Genomic DNA, 19,208 nt, shown 5'->3' with positions numbered 1-19,208 from the left:
AATCTTCTTATAGCCTAGGCCATCTTTATTTAGAGCAACAATTCTTTTTTTCAGATCCTCAGAGAGTTCTTTGCCATGAGGTGCCATGTTGAACTTCCAGTGACCAGTATGAGAGAGTGAGAGCAATAACGCCAAATTTAACACACCTGCTCCCCACTCCCACCTGAGACCTTGTAACACTAACGAGTCACATGACACTGGAGAGGTGAAAATGTCCAAATTGGGCCCAATTTGGACATTTTCACTTAGGGGTGTACTCACTTTTGTTGCCTTCAGTTTAGACATTAATGTCTGTGTGTCGAGTTATTTTGATGGGACAGTACATTTACACTCTTATACAAGCTGTAAACTGACTACTTTACATTATATCAAAGTGTCATTTCTTCAGTGTTGTCCCATGAAAAGATATAATAAAATATGTGCAGAAATGTGAGGGGTGTACTCACTTTTGTGACATACTGTATGACAATGACCATTAGTGGGAGTTTGATTGTCCTCCATGAACACAATAATGAATAAGTTAACACAACGTTATATGTAGCCTCATGTATTTAAGGGAAATTGAGTAATCGTACATAAGATAATGGTTGTTACAGTGGGTACAGTTTATGTGCACAAATAGGCGGCTTTTTATTTTGTGTGTTAACATTAGTGTCCTGTACCTTTAAAAAAAACAGTTAAGGTGCCAACACACTGCACACCGCCGCATGGCGAGTTTACATAGAAAGTCAATGTATTACGAATGGGCGGCCGGCGGCGAGCGGTTCACGCGGTGCGGCCAGGGCAACGCGGCGCGAATAGGGCGGCGCGGCCGCCGCAGGAGTTGAAAATATTGAACTTTTTCCCGCCGCGATAGCCAATCAGCGTTGAGCTCCTCCCGACGTCACTCACTTCGGGACGACGGACAGAGGAAATTAAGATGGATGAAAACATAATAGTCACAGTTTGCTCCCTTAAGTTCTGTGAATAGCCTATGTGTCTGTTGCCTGCTGTGTACAGTTATCAGTTTTCCTTTATGAACCAAGTTAGCAGCGGTTAGCTTGGGTAAAGCACCATCAGCACAGCAGACTGGTGCTCTCAGCACCGGTTAGCACCAGCGCCAGCATATCCCCAGAGTAGGAGAAGGCTACCCTAGTCGGGCGGCCGGCGGCGGACACAATATGACCCAATATGATCACGCGGCGCGAAATCTGCGATTCGCGCGGCCAACCGCCGCAGAGTGCAGTGTGTTGGCACCTTTACACCTGACTGTTGGCCTGGAAACCTGACTGTTGGCCTGGAAACGTAACCACATGGATTGGTATTTGGGAAGTATACATTGGGAAGTGAATACTGTTTTGATTAAGCCTCTTAGGCTGCCATGGTTATTGCCAGATAGTAATTCCTTTTATCATAAACTGAATAGGTTAAATCTTGACTGTTGTATCAGTCAAGACAAGTCATACTCAGATCTATTTACATTAAAATGCTATAGAATCATTTAATTAGCTACATGATGTACCTTTTCTTATCCCTCCCTTCCACAACCGGCAGTGTGTAGATTGCTCTTTATTGGCAGCCTCCATCATCACTTAGCTTTTTCAGCTTAACACCAGCCGTGGTATAACAGAATAAAGATTTCCTATCATGAAGCCCGGGCACACGTCACGCTCTTAAAATGTGACAAATGCAAATGGGATGAGAGAAATCAAATGTGACTAACGTGTATGGAAACAGAGGAAATCAATTGTCTCCTGAACAAATGAATGAGCTATTAAAATGATTGTGTGCCACAGGAATATATTATCCCCCCAGCAGCTGCCAGCAGAGGCAACACACTCCACTCATATACTCCCAAGAAAAAGCCCACAGCGCTCCCACTATAAGGCAATTATAGCCACACTCTGCATGAGCTAAAACATGTGATTTATCTGCCTGCTCTCATGCTAATAGCTGTTACATGTTATCATTAGAATGAGCGTAAAACATACAATAAAACAGTGGCTCTGACAAAGTGGGGAAAAAAGAAAATTTATTTTTATTGGATTTATAGACCATGAATGCCTACTTTGCCAACGTTTTTAAATTTTTTAGATAAAGGGGATGGTGCAAATGACGCTAAAGACTTGGGTTTTCAGGCTTAATAACCATTTTCCAACTTAAATAATAGAAACATATTTTTTGAGTGAGTGCAGAAATGAAAGGGCCAGACTTTAAACTGTTGTTTCAAATCATGATGAAGAGACGTGTCTTTCTTCTCAGCATAGTTGTCAGTAATAATATCACTAAAGATTTAAGTAAAGCTCAGATGCCAAAGAGAAACGATAGGAAACAGTACAAAGGATTTTTTTACGAGACAATTACAGCCGGCTGGCGTTTCGGGAAAAACAGTTGTCTTGCTTCACTGTGGGGTAGAGAGGCTTCTGAGGAGAGGATTCAATCTGCTGATCAGATAAAGAGCGGCCCACCCTTCAAATGCATTCTGTTAACACTTTTAAAACACTTCAAAACAATTAGAGTATCTCTGCAGGCACGAGCGAGGTCACACAGCATGACACAATAACACAGATTAACATGTTTTTTTGTGTTTTTTTCAAGTTCCTTAAAAAAAAAGTCCTTCTGAATAATTTCCCCACCCACTTAATACAAATGATGCACATGATACCCATGGCCCAATCCTATTACCTGGTTTGAAAATGTCAAAAAGGACCGCATCTCCATATGTTATCTCCTTGATGGGATTGTAACCTTCTGAAAAGACAGTTTTAGTGGCATCTGAAAACGTGGATCCATTAAAGATTTAATAAACTAAATACCAAAATGGGGCCCGTGGCCCCTACTGTTTTGAGTGACGAGTGTCCTTCAAAAGAAATTGAGACATCACACATTCTCCTCCTGAAAAATGTAGGTGAAAGGTTTTTTCGAAATCACAAATTAGGCTCTAATGAAAGTTAGTGTGGTGCTATTAGTTTTTAAGTAAAGATTTAAAGGCGTCAACAGAGTCAGATTGTCTTAATGACAACAGGGAGGAGAAAGGGCACGGAAATAGAAGGCCCCACAACGACGCCAACTTCTCCTCTGGAGCCAATTAATATAAGAAAAATATGTTTAATAGGGTGAAATATTTCTTCTGGTTTATGATAAGATAGCCTGGAAATCCAGACCCTGATATCTTGAATGATAGAGGGTCTGGCCACAATCAATAGTAATTTCCAACTCAAGGGGCGGCTCCTACTCGTGCATTTCAAATGCCACTGCACGCAGTTGGATATCACTACAACCAATCAGAGCGATGCACAAGGTGACGTAAGCCCCTTTCGTTTAGCGAACAGCTGTTAAACTGTTAAATTAAACTTTTGCCCTGGTCGGTCGGCAAAACAGAACATTCCACTTACTTGCTAATGAAAGATTTGAGTGCCGTCTTCCAAATCGTAAAGGGTCGAGGCCAAAGCAGTCTCAAACTCAAACAACATCCGCAGCCATCTTTGATGTTTACTATCACGGCTTCGACGTTGCATGCACGTCACTGTCGTCATCCGGTTACGTCCGCCCCAGAGCACCATACAAAGGGCTCTGGCCCGCCCATATTAAATAGAACCAATTGAAATGTGAGTCTGGATTGCTGGACTTTCTGAAAAAGCTTCAATGGAGAGTGTCCAGACCAACAGGCGCAGCAAATTTAATTTGCCAGCGCCTAGTGGCAGGTATGGGAATGCCAGGCTAAAGATAACATGCTTCAGCATTCTGAACCATTTGAAGATGTTAAGTAATATAGCATGCAGCAGGCCAGGTAGGAAAGATTAGAATCAGGTCTGGGGGGGTGAAACAAAAAGCTTCAATTAGGGTCTGCCTATACAGCTATTTGGCTTGATGATATCTTCAATGTAATGTTTAAAAGAGAGATTTGAATAGGGCAGGTTTGGTTAATATCAACATTAGATAATTAATAATTTCTATGAAATTATAAAATATCAATAAGAATTATTCATAAGAATTAATAATAAAACGGGCTACCATCCTAAATACAGGAAACAATAATCAAATCAGGTTTGCAGTCTCAAAAATGTAATGGGTTAAACCTTAAGAATTGAATTTGAACTGTCATTAAAGGGAAATAATTGTGTTTGGGCTTATGCTTGTTTTGGTCAAGTCATTGACATAGTTTTCAGCCTGAGCGGAGGAATGTCTTTGTTCTCCAGGGGAGATAAGGCCAAAAGTTAGTTAAAACTACTTGTTTGGAGCAGTACACAACATGTGTTTATTCATATACAAGTAACTTTAAAACAAAAGTCCCAATGAATGAGCCAAGGGTAAGATCAAATGCAACAACACAGTTTTGTGGCTTTCAAACTTTGAGAAATTGCGCAGTTTTGGAGACTGAGGTTGCGTTCCGAATCGCATACTCTTTCTTTTTTCTTTTCTACATACTACATCCGACGATAAAAATAATCTAGTTAGGATGCAGTATGCATACTATTGGGACATACTTTACTCTCTTATTTCATCATAACATTGCGCCTTAATCTTGCCTCTTGCTTTTATATCCGTCGCATCCCCGTTTGTTTTCATATGGAGGCTTCGTCGATTTGACGTCACTTCACGTGCGCACTGGATTGTGGGTCAGAATCGCCCAAATAGGATGCAGTTTTCAACACTAACAATCTTGGCCGCATGAAGTAGGACATCCGGGTACTTCTAACCATCCTAAATCTGGTCACAAGAATTGGGACATCCTAAATCTTTTTTCTACATACTATATAGTAGAAAGTATGTGATTCGGAATGCAACCTGACTGTTAATTTATCAAACTGGCGTCCATGTTTAATTGTGTGCCATCCTGGGTTTCACCACGGAGCAGCATGTCTCTAATCTTGTCATTTGGGAACGACCATCTGCCTTTGCAGGCGCATACAGTTGAGCATAATCAATGTAGCAGTTAAAATGAATTTGTAATTCATATCTGTTTGTATTAACTTGGAATTTAGAAAAAAAAGAGGTGAAATATATACATGTTTATCTGCATATCTCCCCTAACTTCAACCTGAGCAAGGGTCAATCGGCTAGAATAAAAAACATATCTCTGTTTCAGGCCAACTGATTAATAAAGCTCTTTTTTGGTCAACACACACAACTGTGTGGCTATTGACTTCTAAATTGACGAGCTAATTTAATCTGACATTAGGTTGATGAGAGTCATGACTGAACTAAAAATATACCACATAATCTTCTGAAAAAGCAGTTTCATATTCATCAAAAAGACAAACACAAAGAGCGCACAAACACACAGCTGTGTACATCGACACAAACATGCAAACAAACAGACGTGTACAAAGTCATGAGGGACATGAGGTGTCATCAGAATTGGGCATGTGTCCCAAAACCACGGGGAGTCCCTCCAACAGCTTGGCTTATAGATGAAGGTCTCTGCAAGCTTACACATACGGAAACAAAGACACTGGCACACATTGGTGAGAGCACAGCAGCCTCCTGCTGCTGCTCCTGGCGGTCTGGGACGTGGCCCGCTGACTAGAGAAGAGCACAACTGTGTGTTTGGCCCATCTGCTGCTGACACTGATATAGATATCACACACACATACTCACTCTAGACACCCAGAAACAAATGCTACAGGCATACGCAAGTTTTAATGTACAACTTATGGTGATTTTTGACCCATTTATACTACACACTTGCTTTCTGTTGTCCATTGTTGCTGAAGATAACGTCACTACCTTGGCCTGACATGGTCGGGTGTTGTAGTCATTGTCACCGTTGCTGATGGTGGTGACATTGAAGATGGCTATAAAGCCCGATCTTTGATCTACATGTTCTGCCGCAGCTGGGGCATGTGAGGGATAGGGCTGGCCCGAATTATTCGAATATCCGAGTATTCGTTTGTTAAATTAGTATTCGGAGCTCAATTCAGTATTCGTTCGGGATATTCTTTGTTTTTTCTTTTTTTTTCCAATTTTTTTTTTTTACATTTTTTTTTGCAAAGGTAGCTCAAACTGCAGTATATTTTGTCAGCAAACAATATTTGGGTACACAAGTTATAAAACAATTGTAAAATACAAATTAGACGTTAATTTAAAATATATTATCGAATTATTTGAACTTTGACCTAGTTGGCCGCTGCCCTTTGCGCAACCGGCGATATCAGCTGTAGTAGGCTATGTGATGTTACAAGAGAGGCAAACTAAAAGTGGCACTAAGTGCAGGAGGGAGAGAGAGATGGAGGAAGAATAGATTGTGTTCCTAATAACTCTATAGGCTACCACAAAATTAGCGCGATTTCGGAAGGAAATGTAATGCTTATGCTTGGCGTAATGCTAACCTTAGCTTAGCTCAGCTGTTTGTTTACATCAGCCATCATGAACCGTGACTTGCTTGCATCATGGGAATAGGCGTCAATAATGGATATAATATGGACAAAAAAGACTATCAATATTGGATCTTTGTATGGATTTATAAATCGCCGAAAAGATGCACGTTCCTGGATGAATTGATAAGCTCCTGTATGGGTTACGATGGCGCAGAGGACAGCTGATTTGGAACGAAAAACAGCTGTTGCCTCCACGGGGAAAAGTAAGGAACTCCGACTTTACTACCGTTCGAAAGTTATTAAAGCATCAACAAACTACGCAGCTTGCTGTCTCGGCTCACACACTCGGTTTCAGTGAGTACATTGGCATTATTAATGTTGGTTTGGTGGTGTGTTTTTCTGGAACGAATATCCGAATATTCGCTTGGAAAACGAATACTCGAAGCCTGAAAAATGGCATTCGGGTCAGCCCTAGTGAGGGATGAGTCTGTAGATGTCTGAGGTTGTTCAGCATTGAAAAGGCTGTGCTGACATTATGCTTAGGATGTGTGTGTTTTTTCTAGGAAGGTGAGGCCAGACTTCTCAGAAGAAGACCAGGCACGGCGGTCCATAGCAAGGTCCTCTGGCTTTATTCTGCATTTCTTGAGTGTGCCTTTGAGATTGTCCTTGTACCTAAATAAGTGGGCCTCTAGGGTTCCTGCTGGCTCCAAGGAGCTGTCCGTATAGGATTTGACTTGATAGGCCATACGTTGGCGCTTTACTAAGGCTGCTTCCACACTGATTTTCTGGGTGCTCTGTAGGGTGGTTGTATGGGCGATTCTGTCGTTCCAGTTCACCTTTAAGATGTGCTGGAGGCACAGTATTAAATGCTTCCAGTTGGCGTATGTGACGTTGGTATGGGGTCCATGTGTCGGAACCATATAGTAAGGTGGAGAGACTGCTTGGTAGACAGCTACCTTAGTAGGTATCTTCAGATTGTTGTTCTCTAAGACCCGGGAGCGCAGTCTACCTTAGGCAGATGAGGCATGATTAATTATTGCATGGATGTCACCATCGATTTGGCAGTTTTATGCTAAGATGCTGCCAAGATAACAGAGCTGGTGGACCACCTTTATCGGTGAGCCATGGCTGGTGTACCCACTGTTGGGGTGGGTACAGGTGCTGCAGATTCTTTTGGGTATTCATTTGGTGACCAGCAGCACAGTAAATGCTGTTATTGTGTCAAGGAGTGACCAAGGAGGGCATAGTCATCTGCATGTTTTAGCTCATGTATAGTGATTGTTGTTGTCTTGGTAAGGGCTTTTAGGTTGAAGAGAGGTTGAAAAGGTTTCCATCAAGACAGAACTTACGTTATATCCCCATCATCATCGGCTTGTAGGGACGTATGTGCAAGGATGTTAACTGCTGACAAAAGATTAAAAATCACTGAAGCAAGTACGCAACCCTGCTTTTTGTCCACCAATGAACACACAGGCTTGCATGCCAGAGTGTAGCTATTGAAGGATGCTCAGAAATGTGGGTGGAACCCCAAAATTTAAGGGGATGCTCGAGAGTCGGTCAACTATGTCGAAGGCTTTTGCTAAATCCAGAAAAGCAATGTACAGGTCTTGATTTTTTTCTGTAGCCTTCTCCTGAAACTGCCTAGCAGCAAAGTTCATGTCATGGGGGGGCGGGAGACTTTCTGCAAGTTTCTGGCGGTAGCTCGCCAGGGATACAGGGGCCTGATATCTATTTTTCGGCTGGGGGGTCGTTTTAGGTGGTGAGAGCGGATTTTTTGCCAGAACGTAGAGAGGCTGAAGTGATGGCCTCGCATTGCCTGGGTTTTGGACACGTCTTGCTGGTCCTTTTGACGGGTGATTATGTAGTTGATGCCAGTGTTTAGATCGTGGGGGCATCCATGAGGCTTTGTACTTGTTTTTCTATTGGTGATGATAGGTTGAAAAATACAGTTAAAAGGTCTTAGTTTGGCAACAATTGGAGTCAGGGAGAAACTGCTAGTCTGTAGGCAACCTCTTTAACTCCTTGTATGTTCTGTCTTTTGTATGAGTTTACCAAATAAGATGCACTTTTAACCAGTGGCGGGCCTTGCCTTTTACACCTAGGCCTTCAGAGCCATCATCCCGAAAATCAAACCGCTTAATAAATAAATAACTTCACGATGACGTCACGGCTATTGTCAGTGGATTAATCACCCGATTGCAGCAGTTACAGTAACCTTTAACGAGTGTAATACAATTACAGTACACTAATGACACTAAACATGTTGACTAAACCATCAAGAGCATAGACCAACTAATATTACACACTACACAGCTTGACAAGATGCTGCATCAAGAAAAGATGTAGTCTAAATCATGACATGAGCAAATAATCAAGAACAAATTCAAAACAGCCACAAGTCACTAGCAACTACCGGTCAAGGCAAATGTCAAACACACACACACACACACAGATCCCAGCTTAATCACAGACCCTGCGCCAGGATGAAAACTACCTGTCAGATCTTCTGTCTATCATTTTAGTTTCCAATTTTAGAGCGCTGGACAGCTCAGCAGCTAAGAAAAGCAAACATTATTTGCATGTTTTAATACGTTTTAAGATGGAAAATTATGTTGGGAAGCAGCGCACTACTAGCGGGTCATACCATGGAGAATGAATAGCAGAACGGCACTGCCAGCGCACGTAGCGCGTCCTGTGGTCACCGCTCCTAGTAAACACCGGTTAAAAAACCCAGCATAGCACCACACACGGCAGCGATCGGTTGCAAGTAGGCTAGCAGACATATCCAGCAATACAATTAGCAATGAGCCAACTATAGGCCTACCTTTCTTAAGTTGCTGCCTGATTGGAAGTGTTGCACAGATCCTTTATCCAGCTGGGTCAGAGCGGCTAGCTGTGGTGTTGTTCGACCCTGCCATGTCCAGCTTTTCTTAAAAGGTCCTCTTCTCAATAAAAAAACTTCCCCAGTAAGTTGTCCATTAAATCCACTCCTTCTCCTCTGTAATCCATCGTGTGTTTCGACAAAGTCTCATCTAAAGGATCTTATCAAAAATAGAAGAGATCTAACATACTGCCTTGTATCCATGGACAGTAGGCTAATGTTGGCTAGCTAGCGGTAGTTCAAGTAAGCTACTTTCCCTCCCGATTGCGACAACGCCAGCTAGAAGGCCTAGCCGTGTAAAAGGATACGCCCAACTCGGAAAACTAGAAATCTGATTGGTTAAAGAACATGTCAATCACAACATCGTCCCCATTAGCGTCAACAGAGAGGGGATTCTCTCGGAATTCTGAAGGCCTTGGCCAGATATCTTTTTACCCGGAGACAGCGCAGGGAAATAATCTGATTGGATAAGAGCTCTAATATATAGCAGCACACCGGAGGCAGCGCAGCCGAATGAAAAGCAATTAAATTACGTATTTAGACTTACGTGAACAAACTCTTTAAAATAGATAGAATCAATGAAAACATTTTACATATTAAAATGTATAAATGATATATTTAATAAAAAATATAATAATGTATTAATAATATATAATTTCGTTTTTTTTAAAGTCTTTAGGCCATCAGAGAAGGCTTTGCTGGCCCTGACGGCCCGCCACTGCTCTTAACACATAAACGTTATAGTCTTTAGTAATAATAATAATAATAATAATAATAATAATAATAATAATAATAATAATAATAATAATAATAATAATAATTGATAGGATTTATATAGCGCTTTTTTGGAGGTCACTCAAAGACGCTTTACATCACATAGAATATACAGTAGGCTTACCTACAGTCCCCTCCAAAAGTATTGGAACGGTGAGGCCAATTCCTTTATTTTTGCTGTAGACTGGAAACATTTGGGTTTGACACCAAAATATGAATATGAGACAATAGATCAACATTTCAGCTTTAATTTCCAGGTATTCACATCTGGATCTGATACACAACTGAGAAGACAGCATTATTTGTAAAGGAACACCACATTTTTAGGTGAGCAAAAGTATTGGAACAGATATACTTAAAATAAATTAAAGTGAATAAGACTTAATATTTTGTTGCAAAGCCTTCGCTTGCAACAACTGCATCAAGCCTGTGACCTATTGACATCACAAAACTTTTGAATCCTCCTTTTTGATGCTTTTCCAGGCTTTCACCGCAGCCTTATTCAGTTGCTGTTTGTTTACTCTCTTCAGTCTCCTCTTTAGCAGGTAAAATGCTTGCTCTATAGGGTTTAAGTCTGGAGATTGACTTGACCAGTCTAAAACCTTCCATTTCTTGACCCTGATTAACTCCTTTGTTGTTTTTGCTGTGTGTTTTGGGTCATTATCTTGCTGCTTTATGAAGGATCTTCCAATCAGTTTGGTTGCATCTTTCTTTAAATTGTCAGACAAAATGTCTGTGTAAACTTCTGAGTTCATTTAGCCATCATGTGTTACATCGTCAATGAAGATTAATGAGCCCATCCGAGAAGAAGCCATGCAAGCCCAAGCCATGACAAAAGGCTTGCCTCCACCGTGTTTCACAGATGAGCCTGTATGCTTGGGGTCATGAGCAGATCCTTTCTTTCTCCAAACTTTAGCCTTTCCATCACTTTGGTAAAGGTTCATCTTCACAACAACACAGTAACACATGATGGCAGCAGCAAAATGAACTTAGAAGTCTACAGAAACATTCTGTCTGCCAATTTAAAGAAAGATGCAACCAAACTGATTGGAAGATCCTTCATGATGCAGCAAAACACACTGCAAAACGAAAAAGGAGTTAATCAGGGGCAAGAAATGGAAGGTTTTAGACTGGCCAAGTCTATCTCCAGACTTAAACCCTATAGAGCATGCATTTTACCTGAGGGGACCGAAGGGTGTAACCCCCCAAAACAAACAACAACTGAAATAGGCTGCAGTGAAAGCCTGGAAAAGCATCACAAAAGAAGAATGCAAAGGTTTTGTGATGTCAATGGGTCACAGGCTTGATGCAGTTACTGCAAGCGAAGGATTTGCAACAAAATATAAGTCTTATCCACTTTAATTTACTTTAAGTCTATCTGTTCCAATACTTTTGCTCACCTAAAAATGTGGTGTTCCTTTACAAAAAATGCTATCTTCTCAGTTGTATATCAGATCCAGATGTAATTACCTGGAAATGAAAGCTTAAATGTTGATCTATTGTCTCATATTCATATTTTGGTGTCAAACCCAAATGTTTCCAGTCTACAGCAACAATAATAAAGGAATTGGCCTCACCGTTCCGATACTTATGGAGGGGACTGTAAGAAAAACCAAACAAAAACAACGGAAAACATGATACAAATTCCAAATGAGGTTTGGAATAGTCAGGTGTGGTGTGGGTGGGTTGGACATTAGAAATGAATAGGGGGAACAAATGTAGGTAATTCACAAGTTCAAGGCCTTTATTGTGAAACCTCTACATTTTGCGCTGTGGACCAACGTAGCTATTTCACATTTCACTGTGAGACTGGGTTGGTGGGTCAGGGGTCATATGCTTTCTTGAAGAGGTGAGTTTAGAGTTGGCTTTTAAATTAGTAGTAATTGTATGTTGTGCTGTATTTTGTACTTGACACAATTCGATGAGCTTTTATCTCACTGCTACTATCTTTATCTCTTACCAAGGCTAATCACATCCCAGACTTCAGCATAACAGACAGAAATCAGATAGATATTAATCTTCTCATATCACTCTATGAAAGTGTAAATTATATTTTTCAAATGCTCAAAAGTCTTTATTCAAAACATAACAAAAATAACTGTAGCTACAGTGAAAGGTGCTCTGACAGAGATTATGCAAACATGAATATGGAACATTAAAGAAAAATGGCAAATACTAAAACGTGAAAGGTAAAACACCCACCCTGCTATTTCTTTCCCTTTACGGCCTCATTACTTGGATAATTGTGACATTTTCAAAGTGCAATTCTGTTTTTCTTATCTTCAGAAAACAACTGTATATTTAAGAGTTTGTCTTTTTATTGCGATGAATTATCTTCTCAGTGCCAGGTGTTGTTTTGGTATATTGTATGGATTTCACATTTGTTCTTTTCCAAGAGGCTGAAATACCAGCCAGTTATTTGTGGAAGTGTCTTGCTGAACTTTTGAGTGCAGTGCTCAGAACAATAAAGGGAGTACACATCAAAAAACCCAACAGAGCATCAGAGCAAAGTCACATAAGGCCTGGGTCCAATGCTATTGACATGTCTTTACAGCAATTAGGGAAAAGGGAACTACAGAGTAAAAGAGAAGGGACATTCACTCACTAAGCTTTAGGCAAACTGAAAGAAAGATGAAAGTCAAGCGTTTTTCACTATTATTAATACTATCATGAAGATCAATTAGTGAATGCATTATCAATCTAACTGATGGGTAAATGGATTTCTCTGCAGTTCAGTCTTTAAAGTAATCTATTAATGAACGTTTTCCATTTTAAAGAGCATTGTTGAGTGCCAGTATGTGGTCTTTCATTGAAAGGTTTGGGATGCGATTAAAGATGTCGTGGTCATGAACTCCATATCTGTGAAATATAATGGCTTTAATTTTACTCAGCTCTGATACACAATAAACACAAAAATGGAAATATTTAAATATTCTCATTGATTGTTCTCCTGTTCAGCCCATTCCTAACATGATCCGTAAGTGTTATACGTTGCTATGTTGTATTCATAGAGCTCCTGTTGATTTACTCAAATTGTTGGCCCAATTGTGATGAGGGCTGTCAGCTTTCTTCCAATTGAATCAATCCCAACTTTACAACACTATACACAGCTGGAAAGGACAAAGTCTCAGTTATTTGTGAAAAACATTTTGATAAAAAAAAAAATTCACTATCACTTATTCTACACAAACTACAAACACTTGTCTTTGATCTGGTCCCATAATAGTTACAGTATGTTAGATCGTCATTTCCAGCAGTGTATACGCAAAAATGGTGCTTTTAAGGAAAAGGGAAATTCTATCCATTTTGCATCTCAAAGTCTGTATATTTAAACTACCACTGCACATTGGTCAAAAATCAACAAAATGTAGAAATTTGTTTTCAACAGTACTGTATGACATAATAATCACTTGTCTTTTGTCCGCTGCTTTCAGGTCTTTCTCCAGCCAATCGGATGACAGTGAGGAGGCCAGAGCCAGGTACCTGTACAGGCAGTGGGTGGGACTCGGTCTGACTGATGTCCGCTTGTCCAATCACAGCGTTCTGCTCAGCCTGCCTGGTTCCAAACCCAGCACCATCACCGACCGGTCCAGTCACCAGTGTTTCCTGGCCAATGGAGTTCCCTGTGACCAGCGTGTGCCCTACGACGTGTCCAAGCAGCAGTTCTCCTACGCGGCCTACTCTGCTGTCGGAAGTCTGCAGGTACTGTAGCAATTGTTCGCACAATGATGACATTTCCTAAAGAACTTACAAGATCTCATGGGAGCATAACTATGTTCCCCGGGTCCTATGTTCCCCACTTTGTATGTAACCGGGGGTCAGACACCCCATACATCAACACACCGGACGACGGTTAGTCAATGATTGGAGTTGCGACCCTGTTTTATCAAAACATTCTTTCAAAAAAAAAGGTTAACTCATTCAATTTTGCCTCAATTCCTGCAGGTAAAGAGATAAAAGGAAAATGCTTCATTTTGAAACTTTACAGATAGAGATTAATTAAATAAATGCAAGGTCTGCTGTGGCTCTGCGCTGAAACCTGATAGAGTGGCACATACATGATCAATATCCACATTTTCGACCAATATCCCAATATATATATGTGCTTTTGAATCCAGCACTTCAAATAAAAGACAAAACTAGATTTAAATGGGTCATACTCAAGAGGATCAGTTTTTTTTTTATAAATATAACCAAAGGAGACATTTTCTTGGTGGGCTGCCTCAGGCCATCCCTTCCTTACAATAGGTAGTTCACACACACACACACACACACACACACTAGACATTACACTTGCTGTAGATAAGAATAGAAAACCTATAAGACCACGCACAGCAACCCCAATGCAGAATCTGTAACAATTCAACACAGTATTTGCATCAGTGTATAGACGCACTGTACATCTTCCCGCCTTCCTTCAGGAGTGTGAAGGTTAATGAAAGTCATTATGCATGTATACGTAGTCTGCCCATGCTAGCCAGCCAGCAGACCAGCCCACGAATGCACACACACACACACACACACACACACACACACACACGCACACACACACACACACACACAAAGAAATCCAGTCACAGTATTTTTAGAAGATTTCTTTTCCTCAGTATCCCGGGAACAAAAATAACAGGGTTGAAAGAGACGCTTGTTATTCCTTTGGGCCCCTGCCGGCCTGAGGGCAGATGAAAAGTTGGAGTGATACTCTGAATACCAAGTTCTCCCTCCCTTCCTCTCTCTCCGCTCTGCTCCATCCATCCAGCTGTCCACTGGTTTGAGTCTACCCAATGCAGGGTCACAGTCATCTATCAACGCATTTTTCCGTAGCTCCATTCTGCACGCTGTCTTTCTTTCCGGATCCAAACAAGGCTTTGAGACAATTAAATATGGTGTTTTGTATGGGATGGATGGATGGCGACCCAGAGCAATGGCTAATAGACCCTGCTGATGTTGACACTGTTTTCCTGCTGCTGTATGTGCTAGGGCTGTGAATTGGCAAGGACTGCACGATTAAAGGAATAGTTCAACATTTAAAATGTTAGCTACCTTCTCTTTAGAAGCTCAACCTTCTGTCTCAAGAAAAGGCGACAGAAAACGGTTCCTCTGCGTGCATTTTGAAATATAAATGGGCAAATGTGTCTCTTCCAGGTTAGCTTAGCTCAAACACTGCTAGTCAAGTGGATCAGGTCAAAAGGTAAGGTGTAAAAATATAGAGCGCAACATAACATAGTAAATAAACAAGTCCCAACGAGCACACACGAGGGTTTAGTGATGTTGTAAAGTTTATCTTATGACCTGCTCCCCTTGACTACTAGTGTTTGAGTTAAGCTGACCTGGATATGCAACCTGTGCCCATTTCTACATCGAAGATGTATGCACAGTTACAGGAACGGTTTTTGTCGCATTTTCCTGAGCCTGAGAGTGAGGCAAATAGCTAAAAATGAAACATTTTGAACTATTCATAAGACCCTAATTGGGTTTTGGGTCAGATGGGTTACTGCAAATCATGTGATTGTGTGCCTTTCTTTTTGTTTTGTTGTAAGCCCTAAGCCAACCTTCTAGCCTGGCACCGCCCGCCTACCTACTTATTCTCAATTTTCATTTCCCTTCAGAAGTCAGTCTGGGCCTGCGGTATATTCTTTGGTTTTCTCAGGTAGATTTGTGGCGGTCCAATCAGCGAACAGAGGGAGTAGCTCAGAAGCCGGTGCATGGCATATGTCACGACCAAACGTTGTGCGATTGGTTGGCAGATCCAGAGTGGCACTCGGCACATCCAATAGTTTTAAACTTCAACAGACACCTGCCTTCAAGTGAGTTAACGTTTGTCAATTGAGCGATTCCAGACCTTCTGAAATGAAGTATGATGGCCACTCTCTTGAAAAACACCAGACTACTTCTGCCTACAGTACATATGAATTCTATTTCAGCACATTGTAATTTATCAAGCCATGTGTCTTTCTATTATTGTTGTGATAGAGTGGGCCATTTATCAAACAAGAGTCCCTAGAATTTGTATTTGTTGATTACATTGGCTCAGTTTATGTGCATAACACATGACACAGGAATAATTATTTAAAAAAAAAGTATGACATAGGAAATAAAAGAACCAGTAAAGTCCAGTTGTCATAGGCTGCTGTAGGACTTGTAAAAGAAAGAACACAAGCAGAAGGACAAGCCGGCATCAATATCTATGTGAAGAAGAACAAATCCTCCCTGTAGGGGCAACATACTATTTATACAGCTGTAAGGACTGGAGTTGGAAATATGTAAACCCTTCTTCTAGATTATAATCACTTTAAGTTCAGTTCAAAAAATCATGGTCACTACGTACTGTTTTTCCTACACTATGCTTTCGCATAATAGTATAAAAGTAGTCGCATAATAAAAGGCACTTCACTTCCTCGACAGTAAAAGGCTTCACAATGTTTCTTCATTACCTGGTTCTGACTGTCCTCAATTCAGGAGTGTATTAAAGTATGTTCTGCTAGTCCAAGCTGTTCAGTACAGTACAGAACTAGCGAATACAAGCACTGCTACTAAGCAGCCTATTCACATCAGAGGTTTAAGATTAGAATTATTTCCGTGGTCATTCAAAGGGCTTTTAATGAAGAGAAAGATGAGAGAGAAAATACTAACAAGATGTGCTCTTAGACTTGTACTTTATGTGCTAGTCGTCTAAAATCAATGCGATATTAGTCATGCTTCCTAACCCTCATCCTACTGACAAAGGTGCTTTACTCTATCTTTCCAATTTTTCTTGACTGTCAATACATTTGTCCCCAATTACCTCATACTTGTTTTCTGATTCCCTTCCAATTCCGAAAAGGTTTGGACGTTATGTAAAACATATGACACAGAATGTGATCATTTGTTAATCATCTCTCGCATACAATCAAGTTGAAAACAATACACTGGCGACATATCTTATGTTTTACCCTATATCTATCTCGTTGTTTTTCCTAAATATATTTTTATTCTGAATTTGATGGCAGCAACACATTTCAAAAAAGTGGACAGGGGCATAAAGATTAGGAAAGCTGTAGAATGTTAGAAACAAATACAGTTTTGGAACATTACTCACATAAACATGCTATTATCATTAATTGATATAAAGGGGCATCCTTTAAAGATTCAGTCTTGCAGAGGAAAACAGTCCCAACTGTTTAAAAACAACATTCCTGCAAAGAATTTATCATAAATTCTTTACACCATCCACAATCCATAAGATAATATATATGAGGGCCAAGGTCCAAAATTAAAATGTAATGCCTATGACCTTAGGTGGCACTGCATTAAAAATAAACATGATTTTATAAAGGATATGACTCCATGGAACGCTTCAGAAAACCATTGTCAGTAAACGGAGTTGTTGACGTGGGAATACATACACATCTCACCATAGAATATTTCTATAAATACCAATGTATGCGGTGAAAAGAGCCTATGGAAATTTTGTGTGCAGCAGTGTTTATAAATGAGGCCCCAGGTTAGCTGCCGCTGCCTCTGCCCCCCCCCCTCCCCTCCCCCCTCATAAAAGCTCATGCCACCAATTATAAATCGCCCATTTTAGACCAAAATATATATATATAGCAAGTTCTGCTTTCTTTTTCACTCGAGAGATCAAAGAGACTAAATAGATCAAGCTGTGTGTGTGTGTGTGTGTGTGTGTGGGTACATTTATATGCATACTCTTGTGTTATCTATAATCACAGAGTAAATATTGCTGGATATGTCTCCTCCGTGTAAACTTCGACTGCCTTGTTGGAACAATCCACAATCCATACAAGATTAAATAATGAATGCTTAATTGTATCCCAACCAAATAAAGTCAATAATATCCTTATCTATCTAGAAGCAGTGCTATATTGTTTGGATTTCGTCAAATCATTTGACTTAGATAAGATTAAGGTGAAGTTTTTCCAAAACTGTCTCCCTCACCCAATCAAAATATATCTGATTACATTGACTGTAATGATCTCAGACTAAACAATGGAAAAGTTAATAGACAGGTTTTAAATTAACATGACACTTGAGAGGCCTAATCCTTCATCAACCACAATCATTTAATATAACAAGCTATACTAATACGAACTGTAATTAAGGTAATTGGCATTATTTAGAGGCTGGTGCTATGTCATCATACTTATCTTCACATAAATCATGGCTACGATTAATATGAACTCTGCCTCTTCCAGCATAACGGGGTTCTCGCAGTTTCAAGAAAACTGTTTTTTCATTAATATGCTAATTGAAGCACATGTGAATCTAATAAAATCATCTCCTCTATAAGGCCAGCCCGCAGTGTGACTGTGAATATTCTGCACTCAATATCTGCACTACAGTGCATAATGATATACAGTGCTGCTTCAAATGATGTAAACCCCTTGAACATTTTGGAATCTTATTCAGTTTAACCATTATTAATTCATTTTCATCAATACCAGTATTTTTTATAATGAAATAACAGATGTGTGTTTATCAATTCAACAAAGTGCCAATTCCTACTTGAACCTATCGTTTTTTCCTCTGGCATGCCACTCATAAATGGTATGTACCATTCCCTACTGGCACTTACTGTTTTTTTTAAATAGAAGTAAGCCTATAGAATAGACAATAAAATAACCATAAAACCTGATGGAAAAATGTAATCAAACGATCCAGATTTAACTTTTAATTTACTTTAGAGCGGTGCAATTTAGGCCAAGTTCCACCTTCACTGGATCCATGCGCGCTCACGCGGATGGGGACACAGTATTTATCGGGTGTTACCTTGGCACAACAACACTGGCATTGGACTACCTATTGCAAGTAGGAGTAAATGGTAAATGGTAAATGGACTTGACTTATATAGCGCTTTTCTAGCCGATTTTCTCAGCCCCAAAGCGCTTTACATATCTTACCACATTCACCCATTCATACACACACTCATACACCGATGGCAGTAGCTGCCATGCAAGGCGCTTTCTGAACCATCGGGAGCAATTTGGGGTTCAGTGTCTTGCCCAGGGACACTTCGACATGTGGCGGGTAGGCGGGGAATCGAACCTCCGACCCTGCACTCCAGAGGCAATCTTCCTACCCACTTCGCCACTGCCGCCCACGAGTACATTTATTTTCACATCTCAACCTAAGTAGAGGCAACTTTATGCACAGAGAGACGGTAAGATAGAGAGAGAGAGCTCCGCTTCAAGCCAGGAGTCACCCTGCTTGCCCCGTGGTCAGTCGATGGGCCATTAGCACCTGGAAATTGCCCGTCA

The 19,208-nt window shown here is 40.5% G+C and overlaps 1 protein-coding gene across 1 annotated transcript in view; it reads left to right on the top strand.

The window, feature by feature from the left end:
- naaladl2 (N-acetylated alpha-linked acidic dipeptidase like 2) overlaps positions 1–19,208 on the top strand; it is a gene marked incomplete at both ends in the record, with an annotated part of 343,065 nt that overhangs the window by 70,544 nt on the left and 253,313 nt on the right. The window contains one exon of the mRNA XM_080032883.1: positions 13,389–13,656. Within this exon, the coding sequence (XP_079889009.1) occupies positions 13,389–13,656 (268 nt within the window). The remainder of the gene's footprint in view (positions 1–13,388; positions 13,657–19,208) is intronic.

Source organism: Ammodytes marinus (genome assembly GCF_949987685.1).
Source record: "Ammodytes marinus genome assembly, chromosome: 8".
Taxonomy (NCBI): Eukaryota; Metazoa; Chordata; class Actinopteri; order Uranoscopiformes; family Ammodytidae; genus Ammodytes; species Ammodytes marinus.
Note: the sequence above shows the minus strand (reverse complement) of the source record. Positions and strands in the feature narration are given on the sequence as shown.